We start from the raw sequence: 18,792 nt of genomic DNA on the forward strand, positions 1-18,792 counted from the left end.
GCAGCAACAGGTCTGTTAAAATGTAAGGACAGGAGTCTGCACCCATGGCCTAGAATTCTCTTGTCCATCCAAAGAGAGAAGGCCCAGCTCAAGCTAACTCCCTAGCTGGTGAGGCTAATATGTATGTTCCTTCCTCCAGCTCATCCACCATGATGGTACTTGGCACCTCACTGCTGTTAACCACCCCCCGTCCTTCTTGATGTCCCCTTGGTGGTGAGAGAAGTCTGGCTGAACCCTCCCGACATGAGTATCTTCCTCCTGAGAGAGGCTACTTCAGTGCAATCCATTTAGTTTAAACATACAGAAAAGGGCTAATCTTTTTTGAGATCATGATATTTGGATAGTTTACATCATCATTAAGTTTAAAAATTAAAATATTAAGATAGCTTAATTTAGCTCCACACTCTACATTAAGACAAAGCAACACCTCTTCAACGGTAAGTTCTAATACTCTTGCTTGTCTCCAAGAAAACAGCATCCTGCAGGCAACTAACTGCACATCATTTGTCTCAAAGGTGATATGCCTTTCTAATACAAACTTATCATATAATGTTATATTTTGGGGGCCTTACCTATGATATAACCTCTGGTGTCCTTATTTTATCCATAAAATGAGGGAGTTGGACTAGGTCATATGGAAGGTTCCTTTCAGCACTCAGAGAGATTCTAAAACATTTGGCCATTTTCTCTGTCATGCCGTAAGTTATATACAATGTTTTCTAGCTAGAATTGAGACTTGGACATCCTTGATTATTTTGCATATTTAAGGCAAATAAATTGAGAGAAAATAAAGGAAAGGTGTGTATTTATTGAGTACCTATGAAGCACCAGGTCTATTTTCCCATATACTCGTGCTTCATGCTATTCCTGCAAAGTAAATATTTTTACTCCCATTGCAGATGAGTCAACAGTCAGGATTTTATTTTGTAATTACTTGTAATTAGCTAAGTTCGGTGACAGGGAATTATTTCAGTTGTAAAACCTATAAAACTTCATGCTTTTTCTAATATAGTATCTCTTGAACAAATGAAATCTTTGAAAATGTAAGGCTTAAATTTATAAAAAGAGGATTAGACTGAAATTATTTCTCTGATTTCCTAACTGGCAAGTTATATAACCTTACTCAATTTTAGAAACTCACTTCTATCTGTAATTAAGGGTATTAACATCAGTATGTCTCAGAAAGCAGCAGTTTTAATAATAGCAGTTGATGTGTACTATGACATTTACTGTGGTATTTATAGGTACTGTGCTAGGTTCTTTACAGGTAATTCATTTAATGCTACCAGCCCTGTGAGGTCAGCAGTATCCCTGGTTTATTCATGGAGAACAGGCAGGCTAACGGGCATTAGGTAACAAGTGGGAAATGACTGAATCAGGAATCAATTCCAGTCCTGACTGATAGCAGTCTATACTCCACAGACTTTTAAACTGTAGGTTCCTAGAAATTATCTTTTGTTATGTATAACAGTAACAGTCCAATAATTTTGCTCAAATTAAAAATTAAAAAGACCTGGGAGGCAAGAAAAATTAGGATACAAACAGCCACTTCACCTATAGGACAGCAAATGTGCAATCCTGCAGCAGGCATCCAAGGATCTTTCCAACTATTTTTATGTAGGAGAAGAGCAACAGCATCAGAAAGTAATAAACAAAAAGCTTCTAATTCCTCACACTTGGCTTGTATACAAATAACACTTGCATTTGCAAGTATATAGCTACCCTAACTAGCCTTTCCTAAGCTGATTTGGCCTCTTATATGTCCCATCCTGCTTTCCAACTACTGCCTCTTGGTGCAGCCTGCTCAACAGCTCAACTTTGGCTGCATCGCTGACTTGACAATGACAGCCCTGTTAGGTCATTTTATTATGTTATTGCATCGTGGTCTTCCTTTATAGAAATGAATGGGGAAGAATGAAAGTTATTATACATGTAAGCCAAAGTCCTGATAATCCTTCAGCTCAGCCAACAACAGAAATCACAAGGGTCACAAAAGTGTATTTCTACTCCTCTGGACTTTGGCCACTTCATTGAATATCCGGATATCCACGACAAAAAATAATACAAATGAAGAACAAGCACAAAGCACTGGGGACACACCAGCTGTTGCTGACTGGAACTAGAGGGTGGACTATAACAATAACTTGGAAGTATGATTTTGTTCTCTGGTAATAACACTCCCATATAGCATGTAAGTCAACTGTTCAACTCACACACAAGCTTTAGGAGACACTGGATGATGAGAATTGAAGAAATAAAGCAAAAAGAAAATGTAATCAAACTCATCTGTTCTATGAATTCTAAAAATGATTTTGAAAAACAGAAAATGGTTTGTTATTCTCCATCCAAAAGTTCATTGGAAACAAAGTGTTCTTCTCTACCATCATAATGGGTTTTGTTCAATTGTTTACTGCAGACATCCATAAATAAAAAGTCAAAAATTTAATCAGAAGCTTTTGTTCAAAATCTTTGCAATTCCTAAGGGCATTTCTCCAACGTATTACTAATGATCATCGTAAGAGATTTTCAAAGGGTATGGCTTTAAAGTTGTTTTGTTTCCCCAGAAATAAAGTTTTAAGTAAGGCAATTAAAAGAAACTGTATTTGCCCAAAATGCCCAACTTTAAGCCCAATTACCATAAAAGAATATTAGTTCTAGCTTCCACATCTGGAAGCCTAGGAAATTCTCAATTCTCACTTAAGACGATTCATGGGCAAAAACAAAGATGCTGCATTTGTGGATCTGACAGGGCCTGCCCCTGGCAGTGTCCTTGGAGGAAGCCATGCATTCCCCCTGCCCTTATGTGTGAGCCGAGGCAAGCGACGCTCCCTTCCACCTTCCAGTTGAGACAGTGAGTGGTCCTTGGTTTCACTGGCATTAGAAGTTACATATTTCATACTGATTTAGGTACTGAGTTATTATTGTATTCAGTGGCTACTCAGGGCTACTCAGGTGACTTCAGTGTTTACAAGAATCAGTTCAGTCTAAAAACTTAAAAATTTCCTTAGATGGAGTTCACTAACTGTTGTTACTGACCTCCCTACCCATGTATCCACTGAAAATTTAATCCACAGCCCTATCCCAAGGGGATATTTGGTGAGGTCGTGTTTGCTTGTCACTGTGCGAACCGCGTACCGCTATTGGATCCAGTTGCTATTCACAGTAGAGGCCAGCGGTGCTGCTGATCATTGTGAACTGCCCGGGACAGCTCAAAATGTCAACAGTGAGAGTCTGAGAAACCTGGACCTTCATGCAGTCAGGACACTGGGTACCAGTGAGGGAGCTACAACTTATGCAAGTCAGTGAATATGGCCCCTGTCCTGGTAGAGTTCAAAATCTGAGAATTATTACATTATATATGTAATTTTTTTCATCCACATAGTCTACACAATATTTATATTTAAATACTTTTATTTTCATTTCACAAAAAAAAAAGCAACAGTGTTTGCAGTTACACATGCCTTTGAGTCAGTCAGTGCTGGTCATATGCAAAACAAGTTATCAGAAGTATAAAGAAAAATAAGCCTTTTCCCTTTATAAGTGACACAACACAATTTGCATATATAATATTATATATATATATACTATTTTCAAAATCTTCCACAAAAGACAGATTATGATATAAATTTAGAATTCCACCCACAAGCTCAGATTCAAGGAACTGGAGACTTCTCTAGATATCAATACAAAAATGTAATACTTTTGCAAGTTTCCAAGTAATTACTTTTCAAAGTGTTTGAAAGAAATTACCTTCACAGGAACATGAAACACTTGGCTTTAATCAAGACAACTGTAAGACTAAGTTTTGTCTCAATGTGAGTTTGTTGATTAATGCAAATGCTCCAATTACGCTGTAATTCTCATATATACACACATAAGTGTATTGTTGTACTGATGGTTTATATAGTTCAACTTCTGGAGCATTTCATTCAGCTAAGCCATGACCTGTACTTCCTTTGAAGTATTTCAAATTAGAACTGTTCAGAAATATCACTGACAACTACCATGACTAACTCTAAAAAGGTGCCCCCTTCTCTTTTATTTATGATCAAAGTTAAATGTGTCATGAATAAACTTTTATTTTTTCTACAGCAGCAAGTATAAGTAACAGCAAAGTATAGGCAAATTTTTCAACACTAGAACCTGAGTTTGGTATGGTAAGTAACATCTCTTTGCAAATTTTTTAGGAGTCCTATCACTCAATGTTTCTAAAAAAAATAATAATAATATGGCAAATCTTCAGCATTATATTCATTATAAATTGCAGAGCAAACAAACAATGCTCAGAAGCTGGAAGGAAGGGATGGAGGGAGGAATGAGGGGATGGATTTTACACATGCATTTGCTTTGAAACAGACAAATGTGGAGTCATGACATTTACAAGTGGATGAAGAATCAATGTGAAATATGATTGAAGAATGCTGAAAGCGAACATATGGGTCTCGATGTATGAAATGTGTGCAAAGACATACAGCTGACGAAGCAACATTGGCTTACATTGTTGATGCACTTAAAGATAACGTTTAACACTGCGGATGCTGAAGAAGAAAGGAATGAAGAACAGGAAGAGTCCAGCTGATGGAGAATGAGAGAGACGCAGCTACACAGGAGAGCCTGCCTTTCCCTAGTTGGGTGTTCACAGTTAGAAGTGGCTTGCCCCCAAGGTCTTTTTGGATTAGTTTTTGGGTCCATGTTGTCATTCACTAGAACTATGGCAATAACTCACAAGGTCCATTCCAAAAACCAGAACAATTTCTACTGGGTACACAAGAAAATGCTATTGATAAAACTGCAACAGACTCCTGTAGAAGAACCAGAATTCCAGGCTTCAAAAAGAAGCTGCTCTCAAGGGTCTTCAAGTGAGTTCTTGGCAGACGTTCTTTTGGCTTACCAGTTACTGAAAGATCAGTCACCAAAGAACTTTAAAAACACCTTCACGTGGCCTTGTCCTCTGGCCTTTCTGGAATTTCCAAAGTACAGGTCCTTTCTCACCATTTCATTCAGTTTGAATCAGTGTAAAATGCTGCATCTGATTTATTTCACAACTCAACCATATCCAAGTGTCACCTCCCATCTTATTTGCTCCATGCCTGTTGCTATTAGTTACACCACCACAACACTACAACTTTAAGTCAGGTGGCAGGGATTTGGTGGGACTTTATTTTGGTTAGACACACTTGGAGTCCTGCAAGGGACTATGCATTAAAGGAAAATAGTGGAAAAACAAAGATACATGTTTGTGTGTGTATTTTTATCTTTAAGGGCATATATCCTAAAGAATAAAAAAAAATAATCACAAAACAACAACTATCCTAGCTACTGCCAAACAAGCCAATATGGGAGAAAGGAAGTATTCTGCCACCCTGTGAAGCTCTACCTTCCTGAGGTTCCTACTTAGCCATACACAAAAGAAAAATGAAGTAACAAAGAATGAAAACATATTAGATGTATCAAGCATATTCCCCTGCCACAAATATAAATCCTCCCAAAACAAACAAGAAAGTAAACACTACACAACTATTCTACTAGCTACTGCCTACACAGGCAATGAGGGGAATGGGAGAAGGGAAGATGTCCATACACTGAGCCTTGATTTTCACTGGGTACCTATACATCTAGGCAAAGGACTAGGTACAAAATCAGTAACAGGAAAACATTTATATACATTTTTAAAAAGTTCATACCCTGCCCTTTTCCCCTACCCGCTACCCACCCAAACAATCCCTCCCTCTAAAAAAACAAACCCAAATTATAAAACTATTGCCTGTGTTAGGCAGTGAGGGAAGGGGAGTAGAGGAGATTTATCATACATCTGGACCTCCAAGTTTCATTATATACCTACAAGTTCCAGCAAAGAATTAAGTACTAAATGAAATAACATACAATGTAGTAAACATATACACACACACACACACACACCCAGAATTCCACACCCACAACCCCTTCAGAAAAAAGAAACCAAACACCTATTCTTCTGTCAATGTCTACCAGCAATGAGGGAAGGGGAGTAGGGGAGATTTTTCATAGAATCAATCTCAACCTTCACTAAGTACCTAAATAGTCATGCAAAGGACTAGATTCAAAACGTAGAGAATATTAAAAAGAGGTAAAAACACTTATATACATTAAAAAATGTATGTATTTTGCCTAACAAGCCTGTTCCTCATTAAAAACCTAAAGAACGGAAAACAAAAACCAAGCTCCAAACTACTCTGGTGCTGCCGCCCACGCACACAGACTGCAGAGGGAAGCAGAGAACTCCGACCACCTCTGGTCTGGGCCTCCACGTGGCACGGGGTATCTGCAAGTCCAAACAGAAAACTGGGTTTGGAGTGAGAGAAAAAAGCAGCGAACATTCACATACTTTAAAAAAAACGGAAACCCAGAAATCCCCCACTACCCTGCCAAAAAACAACAAAAAGCCTCTATATAACTATGCCAGAATCATTGCCCAGGCAGGCAATCAGGAAAGGGGACAAGAGGAGATTTTTTTCATAGAATGAACCTTAATTTTTTCATCATGTACCTAAGAATCCATGGAAAGGTCTAGGTACAAAATGAACTTAACAGAGAAAAGGAGCAAAAACATTTATATACATTTAAAAAAGTACATATTCCCACCCTCCCAGAGGAGGGAGTAATAAGAGTTAAAAAAATAATCTAGTCTACTCTAAGTAAAACTATTGCCCACAGAGGCAATAAGGAAAGGGGAAAGAGGAGATTTTCATACATCCGGACCTCCACGTCTCATTAGGTACCTGCACGTCCAAGCAAGGGACAGGGTACCAAATGAGTAACACACTATAGTAACAAACACTGTATATACAGTTTTAAAAAGTATAGATCCTGCCCTTAGTCCCTTCCCACCCCCTAAAACTTCAAAAACCTTTAAAAATTATTGCCTACATATTTATAAAAGAGAAAGAGAGAAGAGGAGATTGCTAAACATCTAGAACTCCATGGTTCGTTAGAAATCTATGTGTTCAAGTGAAGGACTGGGTACCCAATGAAATAATAAAGAAGTAAAAACATTTTTAAAGTATTTACCCCAATACCCACAAAAGAACCCCTGAAACTAATCAAATATTCTACAAGCCATTGCCCAGCGAGGCAATACGGGAAGGGGAGAAGAGGAGATTGTTATACATCCAGACCTCCACGGTTCATCAGGTACCTTCCAGTCTGGGCACCTAATGAGATAATACAAATTGGTAGTAAAAAACAAGTATATACAGTAAGTACATCTCTCTCCCTCAGGCGGCACTCCAACAACTACTCTAGCTGCTGCCACACAGGCAATGTGGGAAGGGGTCAAGAGGAGACTGTCATACATGGACCTCCACGCTTCATTAGGTACTTTCCTGTCCTATGAGAAGGGTGCAGGACCAATTAGCAATACTAAGGAGTAGCAAATTTATTTATATACATTAAGCACATACCCCACTCTCTCCCATCCCACAAAACAGAATTACTCTATTAGCTATTACATAAAGAGGCAATAAGGAAAAGGGAGAAAGAGGAAATCTGTCATACTCTGAACCTCAATTTCATTAAGTACATATGCATCCATGCAAAGGAGCACATATAAAATGAAATACAAAAAAGTAGCATAATCGGTACATACACTTGAAAGACGATACACAACCCAGCTGCACCCAAGACCAGATCAGAACCACAGCAACTACGACTCCTGTGAGTCACTGTCCATGCAGGCAGCAAGGGTGGGGGTGGGCGACACCGTCACGCTTCCGGGCCTCCACGGCTCACTGGGTATCTACACAGCTATGGGGGGATGAAATCAATGCGAAATGAGACAACATCACAAAACAGCAGCAAAAACATTGGTATACATTTTAAAAAGAACATACTCTGATCTCCTCCCAGTATCACCATCTCCTTCCAAAAAAAGGAACTCAAATCACTCTGTAGCTGTTGCCCACACAGGCAATATGGGATGCTCAGAAGAGACTTTCATAGGACAGGATTTCACTTTTCATCAGGACAAAATTTACAGAATGAAAGAATATAAAAACATATCAAAACACATATGTACATTTGAAGAGTACACACTCCCAAAAAGCCATTCACAATCAATCAACTGTTCTGTCAACGACTGCCCGTGCAGGCAGCAAGGGCAAGGGAGAAGGAGATCGAGCTCCTTTCATTTGGTACTTACTTGCCGATGCACAGAATGAAGCACAAAACAAAAGAACCCAAAAAGCAGCAACAACATATACATTAGTTTTTTAGAGCACAAATTGGGGTGTTTTTTGGTAAGGGAGGGAAGCTCTTTAAAAACAGAGTTAATTCTAATTTAAAAAAAAGTAACAAAGGCCAAGAGGAGAAGAGCCACATCATACCTAGGCAGCTCAGGTCTCCTTCTGCAAACCCAGCTGCCCTTGGCAATGAGACATCTCCTGAGAAGCATACTCCTTCCCTGTAGCCCCAGGAAATGCATGAAGTGCATGTGAGCAACAATCTGAGTGCAAATTACCGTCCCAGGAGCTTTAGTCTGAGGAGACTCTATTTCAAAGTCCAACTAACAGGCACTAGTAATCCAACCATCTCAGCACTTAGCTTTCATTTCTTACTTTCCAATAATCGGAAAGGATTCTGTTCTGTCCCCAGTAAGATTGATGCAGCTCAACTTCCTCTACATACCCAGCACTCTTCTGATAGCTCTTTTGTCCCTAAGTGGTTAAAGTACAATAAAATGAAAACATGAAGGGCAAAAAATATTAGTCAAGTAGAACCTGTGATGGTAATAAAGTCCATGAACACTGAGACAATGGCAAACAACACAATTTCACTTAGAGACTTAAAACAGCAAGGTGGAAGGAGGCACGAGATCATGGTGGAAGCTGACACCACTTGCAGTTTAATAGATCCAAACACTTGATATTAACAAAACAGACTGGACTCCTTAGATTTCTACATTCATAGTCTTTCAGATCTCCAAAGCACAACTTTTTGCTCTACAACTCCACATTTCCAATTCTGTCTTTCCTGTCACCTAGGATGACGGAAGTGCCTTCTCTACTACATTCACGAGACGATCTCTGCACTGAGTGCCCTACTTGTCAGACAAGAACTTCCTTGCGCCGTGGACCCAGCTCCTGGAGCAAAGGGCAAACTGACTGCTGTGCTTCCATCTATCTGAGTTCTCAGAAATACAGAGACAAGGAAGTTCGGGGGGGAAAAAAACCTTCAAAAGCTAAAATTACACTTATGATACTACAGGTTCTGTTACTTAACCTTATATTACTAAATTAGAGTTAGTTTTTGAAGTCCCATATAGATGGATTAGCATGACATTAAAAAATAAGGGAATTCTGTGGGAAAACTTGAGGTGAGACTTTACTAAAACTACACAGTATGGATCAGGTATCAGGGGAATGAGCAGCTTCTGAGTAGAAAGATAGCAACAGTTAATGAATTTCCTCTTTTTTAGCCCATGTTTTGATAAAATTTTACTTATAACAATACCCCCTGCCCACTACACACACACACACACACACACACACACACACACACACACACACACAGGGGAAAAAATGATGTGATTCAAAACAAGATTTGCCATATTCAGAGCTAATATATATTACAGGAGCAATGTAAAGATGGGCAGGAAAAACTGAAGAATCTTAACTGTTTTCGAGAAGTAGCAAAATTTAAACTCTGTATCAAAGTGGAATTTAGTAATATAACAGTAAAAAAACAGCAACAAAAAACACCCTCAAAAGTTTAGTATTTTTCCCCACTCTAAAAATATAAAAACATAATAACTTTCAATATCGACTAAATAATCATTCATTGACTGAAGCACAAGAGGAATAAAGACCAGTCATCCCAGTTTCGATAAGACATCTGTAGATAGTTCTGTGATTCTCAGGATATTTGCTACTCTAAAACAGAAAGATAAATGTTGTTTAGAAAATACTGAATTGGGGAAAAACACTAGGATTAAAGAAGGCTATCTTTTAGCTTGCCAATCTTTTAAATTTTGTTATATAAAAATATTTTCATAAAATAAAAATAAAATTTTATACACAATCCATGTATCCTTACTTTACACCTGCTGAATAAAAAAGATGACCTTTCCCACTGTCTCATTCTGTGGAGTGTTTTAAGTGCTTTCAAATGGGTAAACTACCCTTTTTATGTACAAAGAAGATATTTTCAAGCAAAATATAAAGTACTCAAGAATTTTTAGGAAGAAAGCTTTTCTTCTAAGAATCAAAGAAACACAGCAATCTAGGTATAAGTCTGCATAGCTCAGAAAATTCAAGTACAGTATTCCTCCTTTAGAAGGAGTAAAAATGCCATACAGTTTTGGAGAGCTTCCTCATTTTTCTTTCTTCCTTTCCTTTGCCATTCCTTTTAATGTTAGTTTGGCCATGATAAAAGAAAACTATGATTTTTCAACTAAAGAAAAGTACTGTTTTGGTAACAGAAAAAAAATCCAAAGCCCACCATATTAAAACTGAATCAAGTTACTCCTATCCTACATTCTCTTTATTCCTTTAAGGTACTGTGGTGAACTTCAAAAATGTTCAGTTTCTTAAAGGCCCTATTTAAAAATATGCTACTCTATCATATAAAGTGAAAACACCTACAGATATGATTCAGAAAGTGTCTATGATTTATTATGTATGCCAAAGGCAACTTAAACAAATCATATTCTTAGTGATAGAGTCATGACAAAAGACACCAGTACTAACAAAATGCTTGCCATAAATGTAGAAATACTTATTTATAACATAAGGTGTGTTTATGGCAGGGAGTGATAAAGGTGTATAGATTTGAAGAATTTGGATTTATTTGGCTTATCAATAAAACAAAAATTTTTTAAATTTGTAGCACCTGGCTATTATGCAGAAAAAGATATAGTAGTTACAGATCTCTTTTAAACTTTTTCCAGAAAACAAAGGATTAATCAAAACCCCAAACCAAAGTAGAGGTGCACACCTGAGGTCAGTGGGCTAGCTGCATGATTCACTGACTTTATTACCATACTTTTTGAAGCTAACTCTGTTCCACATTCAAATAACATCTGTCAACAAAAGCAACAAATGGCTGATAAACCAGAGCCTGCAGCGATGGAGGCACCCACGGCAGCTTTTTCCTTTTTCCGCTTTGTCAATACCTTCTGGGTAGTGAGAAATAGAACAGAATTCCAAAACAGATTTTTCCCACATTCGTGTATCTTCAAAGTAGAAAAATTACTCATTGTTTTTGTAGATGGTTGGCATATAGGTGAATATAATTTTGTAATAAATAACTACATACTGCCAAAAACTTTCTGAAAAGACAGATGAAAAATACAGATGGGCCCTGAGCTAACTAGAACTCCTAAGAGTGCAAACAACTCAGCAGCAATCTGGTGTCACCTTGACTTTTGCAAAAGCAGCAGAACCCAAGTTAACAAGCTCTCTGGATGGATGACAAAACGAGGCGCAGTTGTGCATGCTACAGCCACCATGTCAGAGTTTTGAGGTTCTTTTCCATCCACTGGATATTCAACTGAATGATTTCCAAAGCCTCCTGGACACAGTGAAGCCGAAAGGTTGCCTCTGACTGATTTTCAAAAAATGCCTGGACCTGTAAATTGCACACAGGGATTTTGAAAGAAGAAAAGAAAAGTAAATTTCAGGTAATTCTAAATATCCTTTTCAAATAAGCTTTAATAACTCAGCGATAGCTGTGTTAATGCCTTAAAAGAAGTAGACTCAAGAAATACTTTAATATTTGAGATGTTTACACTGAGTTCCTGATCAAGTATGGTGAAATCTTTTAAGTAATTTAAAAACTGAATTCCCCTTACTCTCACAAAGATGAATTTCTTAAATTAAAGAGAAAAGAAAAAAAATATGGCTAAGTAACAGTAAATGAGATAGAGTCTAAAGTTAGGTGTGAAACCCAATTTTACCTTGGAGTAGATCTCTTAAAAACAATTTTATTACCACTTAAAAAGAGACCGGTATATGATGGTCTTAATTCAAAAAATTATGTGTATCAGGAAGATAAGGGAATATTGTTGAGAATGGAATCAGAATTTTTCCTCATTGTTCTATGTATATCACCCTTCAGAAGTAATCTCAATGCAGAATCATTTGCACTGATGAAGGCAGGCAAGAGAACAGAGACGGGAATTGACGTGAAAGGGTACCATCTGACTTAAACTGAGCAGCCTGAGAGGAAAGGGTTACACGATCTCCCTCCTAGCATTTTACCCAACCGACCTCAGACAGATGTGCCTTTGTTGAAAACAGGTGTGTTGATCCAGCAACAATACTTTGTATGGTATAGGACCCCAGATGGAACCTGAAGAAACACAAATACAAGAGCAATAAGAACAAAAAAATGAGGCAACTGTCGGTAAGCGAAGTTCCTGAGTGCAAAGGAAATGCTTTACTGTATGTTATGCATACCGAGCTGCAGCCCCATAGGTCAGGAGTCCCACACACACTTACTGCCAGAGGGAGGGAAAAGTGGGCAGAAAAAGGCAAGAGTTCGAGATAGCCCAATAAATTATTAATCCATTTAATCTACTTAAAAACTACATCATATGCCCAGAAATGTCATTTTTGCTTTAAAAGAAAAAAACCTACATGTGCTATCTAACTGTGTGAGTTCTTACCTGATCCCTTGGCAATGAAGAGATATTTTTCAACACTTGTAACTAAATAGCTATTCTGAAATAGTCCATGGTTATTCGAAGCTAAGTGACCTGATGTCAAGCATGGTTGGGCTTGATTAAGTCTCAAATGGAACACCACTATTAAATGACTCATGTTACGGAATTATGTTTACAAAGATGAAAATTTCTAGGTGTTTCAGTTAAACTGTTACTGAAGCATTTTATCTCTCAAGCAAATCGTAACTCCTGTGAACCAATACAACTCTGAGACCCTTGTTTCAAATAAGGAGCCTGAGAATATTAAAAACTAATAATTCTCTGAGAAACTTACTTCTGTACAAGCTTGTTCCAGTTTTCTTTGACAAAGTCCCACGCCAGCAAGTAACCAGGAAAATGTCGTCCCACTGTTCTAATGATAAAGGAAAGCTTTTGTGTTCGGATGGTATCTCCACTGAGGCTAGTCTTCATTAACCTAAACAGCAAAGCAGATTTAGCTTCCAGAATAATTATTCACAATGAAGTAATCACTGAACTTCAGTTAGAACCAACCTCATAATTAAAGCTTTACAGCAATTCAAGGGATACAAATTTTGGGTTAGTTTAAGATTGACGAATAGATTGAAAACTTGTCACTTTTTTAAATGAAGGAAGAACTCACCAATGAGATAATAAGAACTTAAATGTACTGTCACATAATAATAAGTAGTTCTTGATGTAGTAAGGACATTTAGGAAATAATTTCTTGTAGATAAAATTGTAATTCTAAGATAGTATTTTTTTTTCTGATAAAAATTATATTATTACTCAAAAAACTGAGTTACTTGAATGATGTGAAAAATGAAGATACATTTCAGAATATACTTCTAATATTAATAGTTAACATTTATTTTCACTTCATATGAACCAGGTAAACTCCAAGTTCTTCAAACAACAATGCTTGAAATAGGTAATTATTACCTAACCTCATTTTATAGCGTAAGAAATGTCCCAGTTACACTGCTAACCCATACTACAGCCAGGCATTCAACTGTAAGCAGTTCTCATCTACTATCTATAATATCTGCTTATAGTGAAAAAACACATACCTAAAAAAGAATGGAGCAGTATTTTTAATAGTAGGACAAATCCAAAAGCCTGTCAAGATGTGATGTGTTAACTAAACTGATAGAGCCATACTATGGTATATTATGCAGCCATAAAAACAAATGAGATAGGCTTTATGAACTGACATGACAAATCTCGAAGACTGGTCATTCACTAAAAAGGATGTCACAATACACTGGGTATGGTGCAAACCTGTATTTATGTATGTAAATTACAGACCAGGACTGACACTGTTACCAGAGAAGAGAGAATAAGATTGGAAGTGAAGGATCATATGAGAGATGCTTTCACATTTTATTCCGTTTTCTAAGGTATTGTTTAAACACTTTACAATGGGAACTTGGTGTATTACTAGTTTGAAACATAATTATTACTAATTTAAAAACAAAAGCTTTTCTTTGAGTCAGAGGCTGGCTACTACTTTAAAGAAAATGACTACTAACAGTGCATCATCTGGAAAGGGGTCCAGGAGGTGCTGAGAACATCTCTGGGATACTTAGGATTTATCTGAGCAAAATTATACAAAAGCAGCAAGGAGACCCACATGCCTCCCTCTGTTCTTTCTAGTGTTGACTTTCAAGATTCCTTCATATTTCTCTTGGCTGCTTAGAGCTTCTCTCCCCTGCTCTGACTGTTCTTCCTGTCAGGAGGCCCTATTTATTGCTCGTTTTTCCTCCATGTGAAACTCCCATTTCCGGCTCTTCATCAGCTGAGTATTAAAATGTAAAGTTCTGACAAATTCACATGAAGGTGTAACCTGTCAGCTTTTACATGTTACCTTTTTCTGAAGTGTCTGCATTTTCAAAAGGACATACTGGGTGGGAAAATGCCTTGACCAAAAAGAATGAAGCACTAACTGTGCAATTAAAGATAACATGCCAGGGGATGAAGAAGTTTTTAAGCAGAAACTAGGAGGGGGTGTGATTCTTGGCAGCTCTGAATCTCTTCTGGGCAAAGTACGTGCTGCCTCTCTGTACAGGTCCAACCCTGAGATGAAGCCCCCACATATATAGCCTCCTTACCACACTGTCCAAGTCAGGTCTGGCCTGTGAGTCAGGGGAGGAGAAGGGAGATCCCAGAGAAAAAGAGTTCTCCACCCTCGGAGCACAATGCTTTTACACTTTTGGCTTCTAGATATCATATTCCTTGGGTGGTTTCATACCAGTAAAGTTTCCGTACATCTTCTGAGCTGGCCAGAGCTTCAAGTATTTTATTCTTCTCTGCTTCAGAGCCTATAGAGACGTACTTGCTTAAGAGGAATGACCAGCCTCTCTCAGTTTTAGCTCCAACTTTGAACACAGTAGTCATGACATCAGTAGGCAGGCTGGAAGAGAGACGGTCGCATATGAGAAGAACAAGCTAAAAATCCTGAATACAAGGCAAGAAATTACTAGTGGTGGTGTCTCTGGGGTCACAGCATGCAATAATTAGAAGTCTTTACTATATAATTAATAGTTGAGAAAATGGTCATTTCACTGGCTGCTACTTTCCTAGTGATGTGACTATAAATATTAATTTAATTTAATATAATAATTATTCACTGAACCCCCATAAGAACCAGGCAGGTAACTGGCTAGATGCTGGGGAAGGAAAGAGGAATGAGACATCTCTGCCCTCTGGAAACTCACAGGCTATCACAAAGTATGGCACAGTAAGTACATACATTACAGTACAGTGGAGTCAGTTCCGTGGTAGAAATACAGCAGCAAGTGTCAGCGGGAGGGTGAGGGGAGCAGCAGCACAGTTTTCTGTCTTTATTAAGATCTCAGAGCTGGAAAGAACCTCAATAGTCTATCCAAATCCCCCACCCCAACTCTCCATCTGATGCTTGACTCTTTTTCTATAAAGGCCAGTAAGAAGCCTGGAGAGAACCAAACATCATCAAAAACACTTCTGCTAGCTGCAAACTCCACCTGAGGTTTTATTCCTAAATTACAAGAAACTTGTTTGATACTACACATGCCCGTGAGGATGGCTGCTAGCAAAAAACAGAAAGTACAAATGTTGGTAAGGATGTGGAGAGATTTAAGCTCTCTGAACTGTTGACTGGAATGTAAAATGGTGCAGCCACTATGGAAAGCAGTATGGCAGTTCCTCAAAAGATTAAAACTAGAATCACCACACTATCTAAAAATTTACCATTTCCAGGGATATATCAGAAAAAATTGAAAGCAGGGTCTGGAGGAGATATTTGTACACCCGTGCTCATAGTGGCATTTTCCTAAGAACCAAAAGGTGGAAACAACCCAAATGTCTATCAGTGGATGAATGGATAAACAAAATGTGGTATATACATACAACGGAGTATTACTCATTATATATATAATAAAAAGGACATTCTGACATATGATACAACATGGATAAACCTTGAGGACATCATCTTAAGTGAGATAAGCCAGCCACAAAAAGACAATTACTGTACAATTTCACTTACATGAGGTACTTAGAGCAGTAAACTCACAAAACAGAAAGTAGAATGGTGGTTGACAGGAACTGGGTGGGGGAAAATGGGGAGTTGTTTGGGTAAAGAGTTTTAATTTTGCAAGATAAAGACATTTTGGAGATGGTTGCCCAATGATGTGAATATACTTATACTGCGGAACTGCACAGTTAAAAATTATTAAGATGGTAAATTTAATGTTATACATATTTTACCACAGTTTTCAAAAGGCAGCCTAGTTTAAGAACACAGGTACTTGGAGTTCACCTATGTTACCATTCAGCTTTGTGACATTTCTGACCCAGGATGAGAAGGTATTGGTGTCAGTAGACGCTGTGAACAAAGAAGAGGAAAAGAGTCTATCTGAGTAGAGGCATAGGTCACCTTTGAGTTCCGTTGGATGCCACCCAGTCGCTGAACAGTTTCATGGCGGCAGTGGTGCAGTTCTCTAGGCTGTGGGCACAAGCGAATTCCAGCAAGGCTGACCGGAGCTCTCTAACAGATGGTGTGCCCTCATCAGTCCAGGTCTGCTGCTGGATTTGGCTTTGAAGCAATTTAAATACCCTGGTCTAAAGAGACAAAACGGATTATAATGGAATAATAATAATTAGGACAGACAAGCTTGGATTAATACTTAGTCTATAGGCACACACCTGATCATCTACATTTGCCCTCTTACAGCACTAAACTATGTTTTCTACCTTAATCTTGCATCTACCTATCACTCCAGCATTTTATTAAAAACAATAATAATAATAATAATAATAATAAGGGAGAAATGTGGGATTCACATATAATCAGGTATAAAAATCAAACGAATATTCATATTTAACCTGATTGTTTATAGTTCATAATGCGTGATCAAAACCGAAAGTTTCTGTGATGACTGCCCATGCACTGTTCACCATGTAAGAACTTATTCACTATGTAAGAATTTGTTCACCATGTAAGAACTTGTTCGTTATGCTTCAGAAGATTGGAGACTGTTGAGAACTAGGCTTGGGGTTGATTAATGATTGTGCATTGAGTCCCCTATACAGAATTTTATTGTTGTTAACAACCATTTGATCAATAAATATGAGAGATGCCTTCTCAAAAAAAAAAATAATAATTAGGACAGACAGAAAAAAGTCAGGACACAGATATCTTTTTGTCAACATTTATGTAAGGAGAAAAAAAGGGGCATAGACACTGCTCATTAAATATCAACTGACATGTGAAGCCCACATACAGCTGGGATGAAACCATTCAATAACAGGCTATATATACATAAGGCTGTCATCACCAGGGGGGACTTTTAATGACATAACAGAAAGAATTAATGACTTCTGTGCAGTAGGGACCTTTCTTCTGTATGTACTCAGCTAGAAGTTATTTTCCTGCCAAAAAGTATCACCTATAACACTGTTGGAAGGAAGTTGGAACTTCCTGACTTCATGACTTTACAATCCATAAATATCCATAAAACAATGAGAGAAAAATACACTTCTTTACTGACAGGCAGATGTTTAAATGTTTCTGGATATATTTGAGGGAGGTTTAAAATAGCAACTAGCTTAATGCTATAACAAGTTTATCTAATCAAATTATTAAGAAAATGAGACTGGCTGGGAAGAATAGTTGATTATAATTATTTTTACTCCCTGCCCACAACTTTTTATTTAAAAAATTTTCGAACCTACAGAAAAGCTATAAGAATAGTGAATACCCATGTACTAGATTTTTTTTTAATACTCTTAGATCTGTTTTGTTTCTATGTGCATATAACACACATATACACACACTTGTTTTTCTGGTTTTAGCTGAAGCATACGAAAGTAGGCTACAGATACAATATTTCATTTATAAATACTTTAGCACACAACTCATAGAAATATGAACGTTCTCCTCCATGACCTTAATTCCTTATCACACTTAGGAAAATTAATTTATGTAGTAATATCATCTATTATTCAGTACATTGTTATAGTCACTTTTGAATGAGATGTCAATCTTAAATGTATACTTTTGGTATTAAGAAAACAAGTCTCTTCTCTTTCATCTATCCCCACAACAAAAGCATAGAAGCTGTTCACAATATATGGAAATATTTCAGTATTGGAAGCTGAAGGGCATGAGGAGGAGTGAGGACACATGGCATCTAAAAAACTCACCATATGAAACATGAACTTATGAATGCCACTAAAAGGAACAAAAAACTCTAACATAAAAATGCCAATAGGTATTTTTTAGAAAATCTTCATGGCTATAAATAAGGAGAACAAAATGAAAAAAATTATAGGCATGACCCGCCCTCAGGGTTCTCAGCCCCGGGAATTTCTTCCCCCTGGTCCTTCTTTAACATCACCACCGTCAGCACGTCTCACCTCAGGTAGTCAAGTACCACAGGTGCCCACATACAAAACTCTTAACCCAAGAAAATTCACTCAAGTTCTTCACAGAGCATCATATTCTTCCAGAGTACCACTGTCAAAATGGTATGAATCCTAGAGGGAGAGTTTTCAACTGCTGAGGCCTTTTTCTCAGCAGCTCTTCTCTGACGAAGTTTGCTATGGAGCTGACTATGAGAACGGGAGAAAGAATCAAGGTGAGAAGGGCTCAATGTTTA

The 18,792-nt window shown here is 37.7% G+C and overlaps 1 protein-coding gene across 6 annotated transcripts in view; it reads right to left on the reverse strand.

Annotated features, from left to right (window-relative positions):
• Positions 1–3,393: 3,393 nt before the first annotated feature.
• The window catches only part of LNPEP (leucyl and cystinyl aminopeptidase), a 79,303-nt gene continuing 63,904 nt past the window's right edge, over positions 3,394–18,792 (reverse strand). For 4 of the 6 annotated variants that reach the window (XM_017651925.3, XM_073233574.1, XM_017651927.3 and 1 more), the window contains 5 exons: positions 16,569–16,753; positions 14,907–15,068; positions 12,972–13,112; positions 12,243–12,324; positions 3,394–11,601 (listed from right to left, as the gene is read on the reverse strand). In XM_017651925.3, coding sequence (XP_017507414.2) covers positions 11,470–11,601; positions 12,243–12,324; positions 12,972–13,112; positions 14,907–15,068; positions 16,569–16,753 — 702 coding nt within the window. In that variant the 3' untranslated portion in view covers positions 3,394–11,469. The remainder of the gene's footprint in view (positions 11,602–12,242; positions 12,325–12,971; positions 13,113–14,906; positions 15,069–16,568; positions 16,754–18,792) is intronic. The other 2 variants (XR_005059606.2, XR_005059607.2) reach the window with 2 other exon arrangements.

Source organism: Manis javanica, chromosome 1 (assembly GCF_040802235.1).
Source record: "Manis javanica isolate MJ-LG chromosome 1, MJ_LKY, whole genome shotgun sequence".
Classification (NCBI taxonomy): domain Eukaryota; kingdom Metazoa; phylum Chordata; class Mammalia; order Pholidota; family Manidae; genus Manis; species Manis javanica.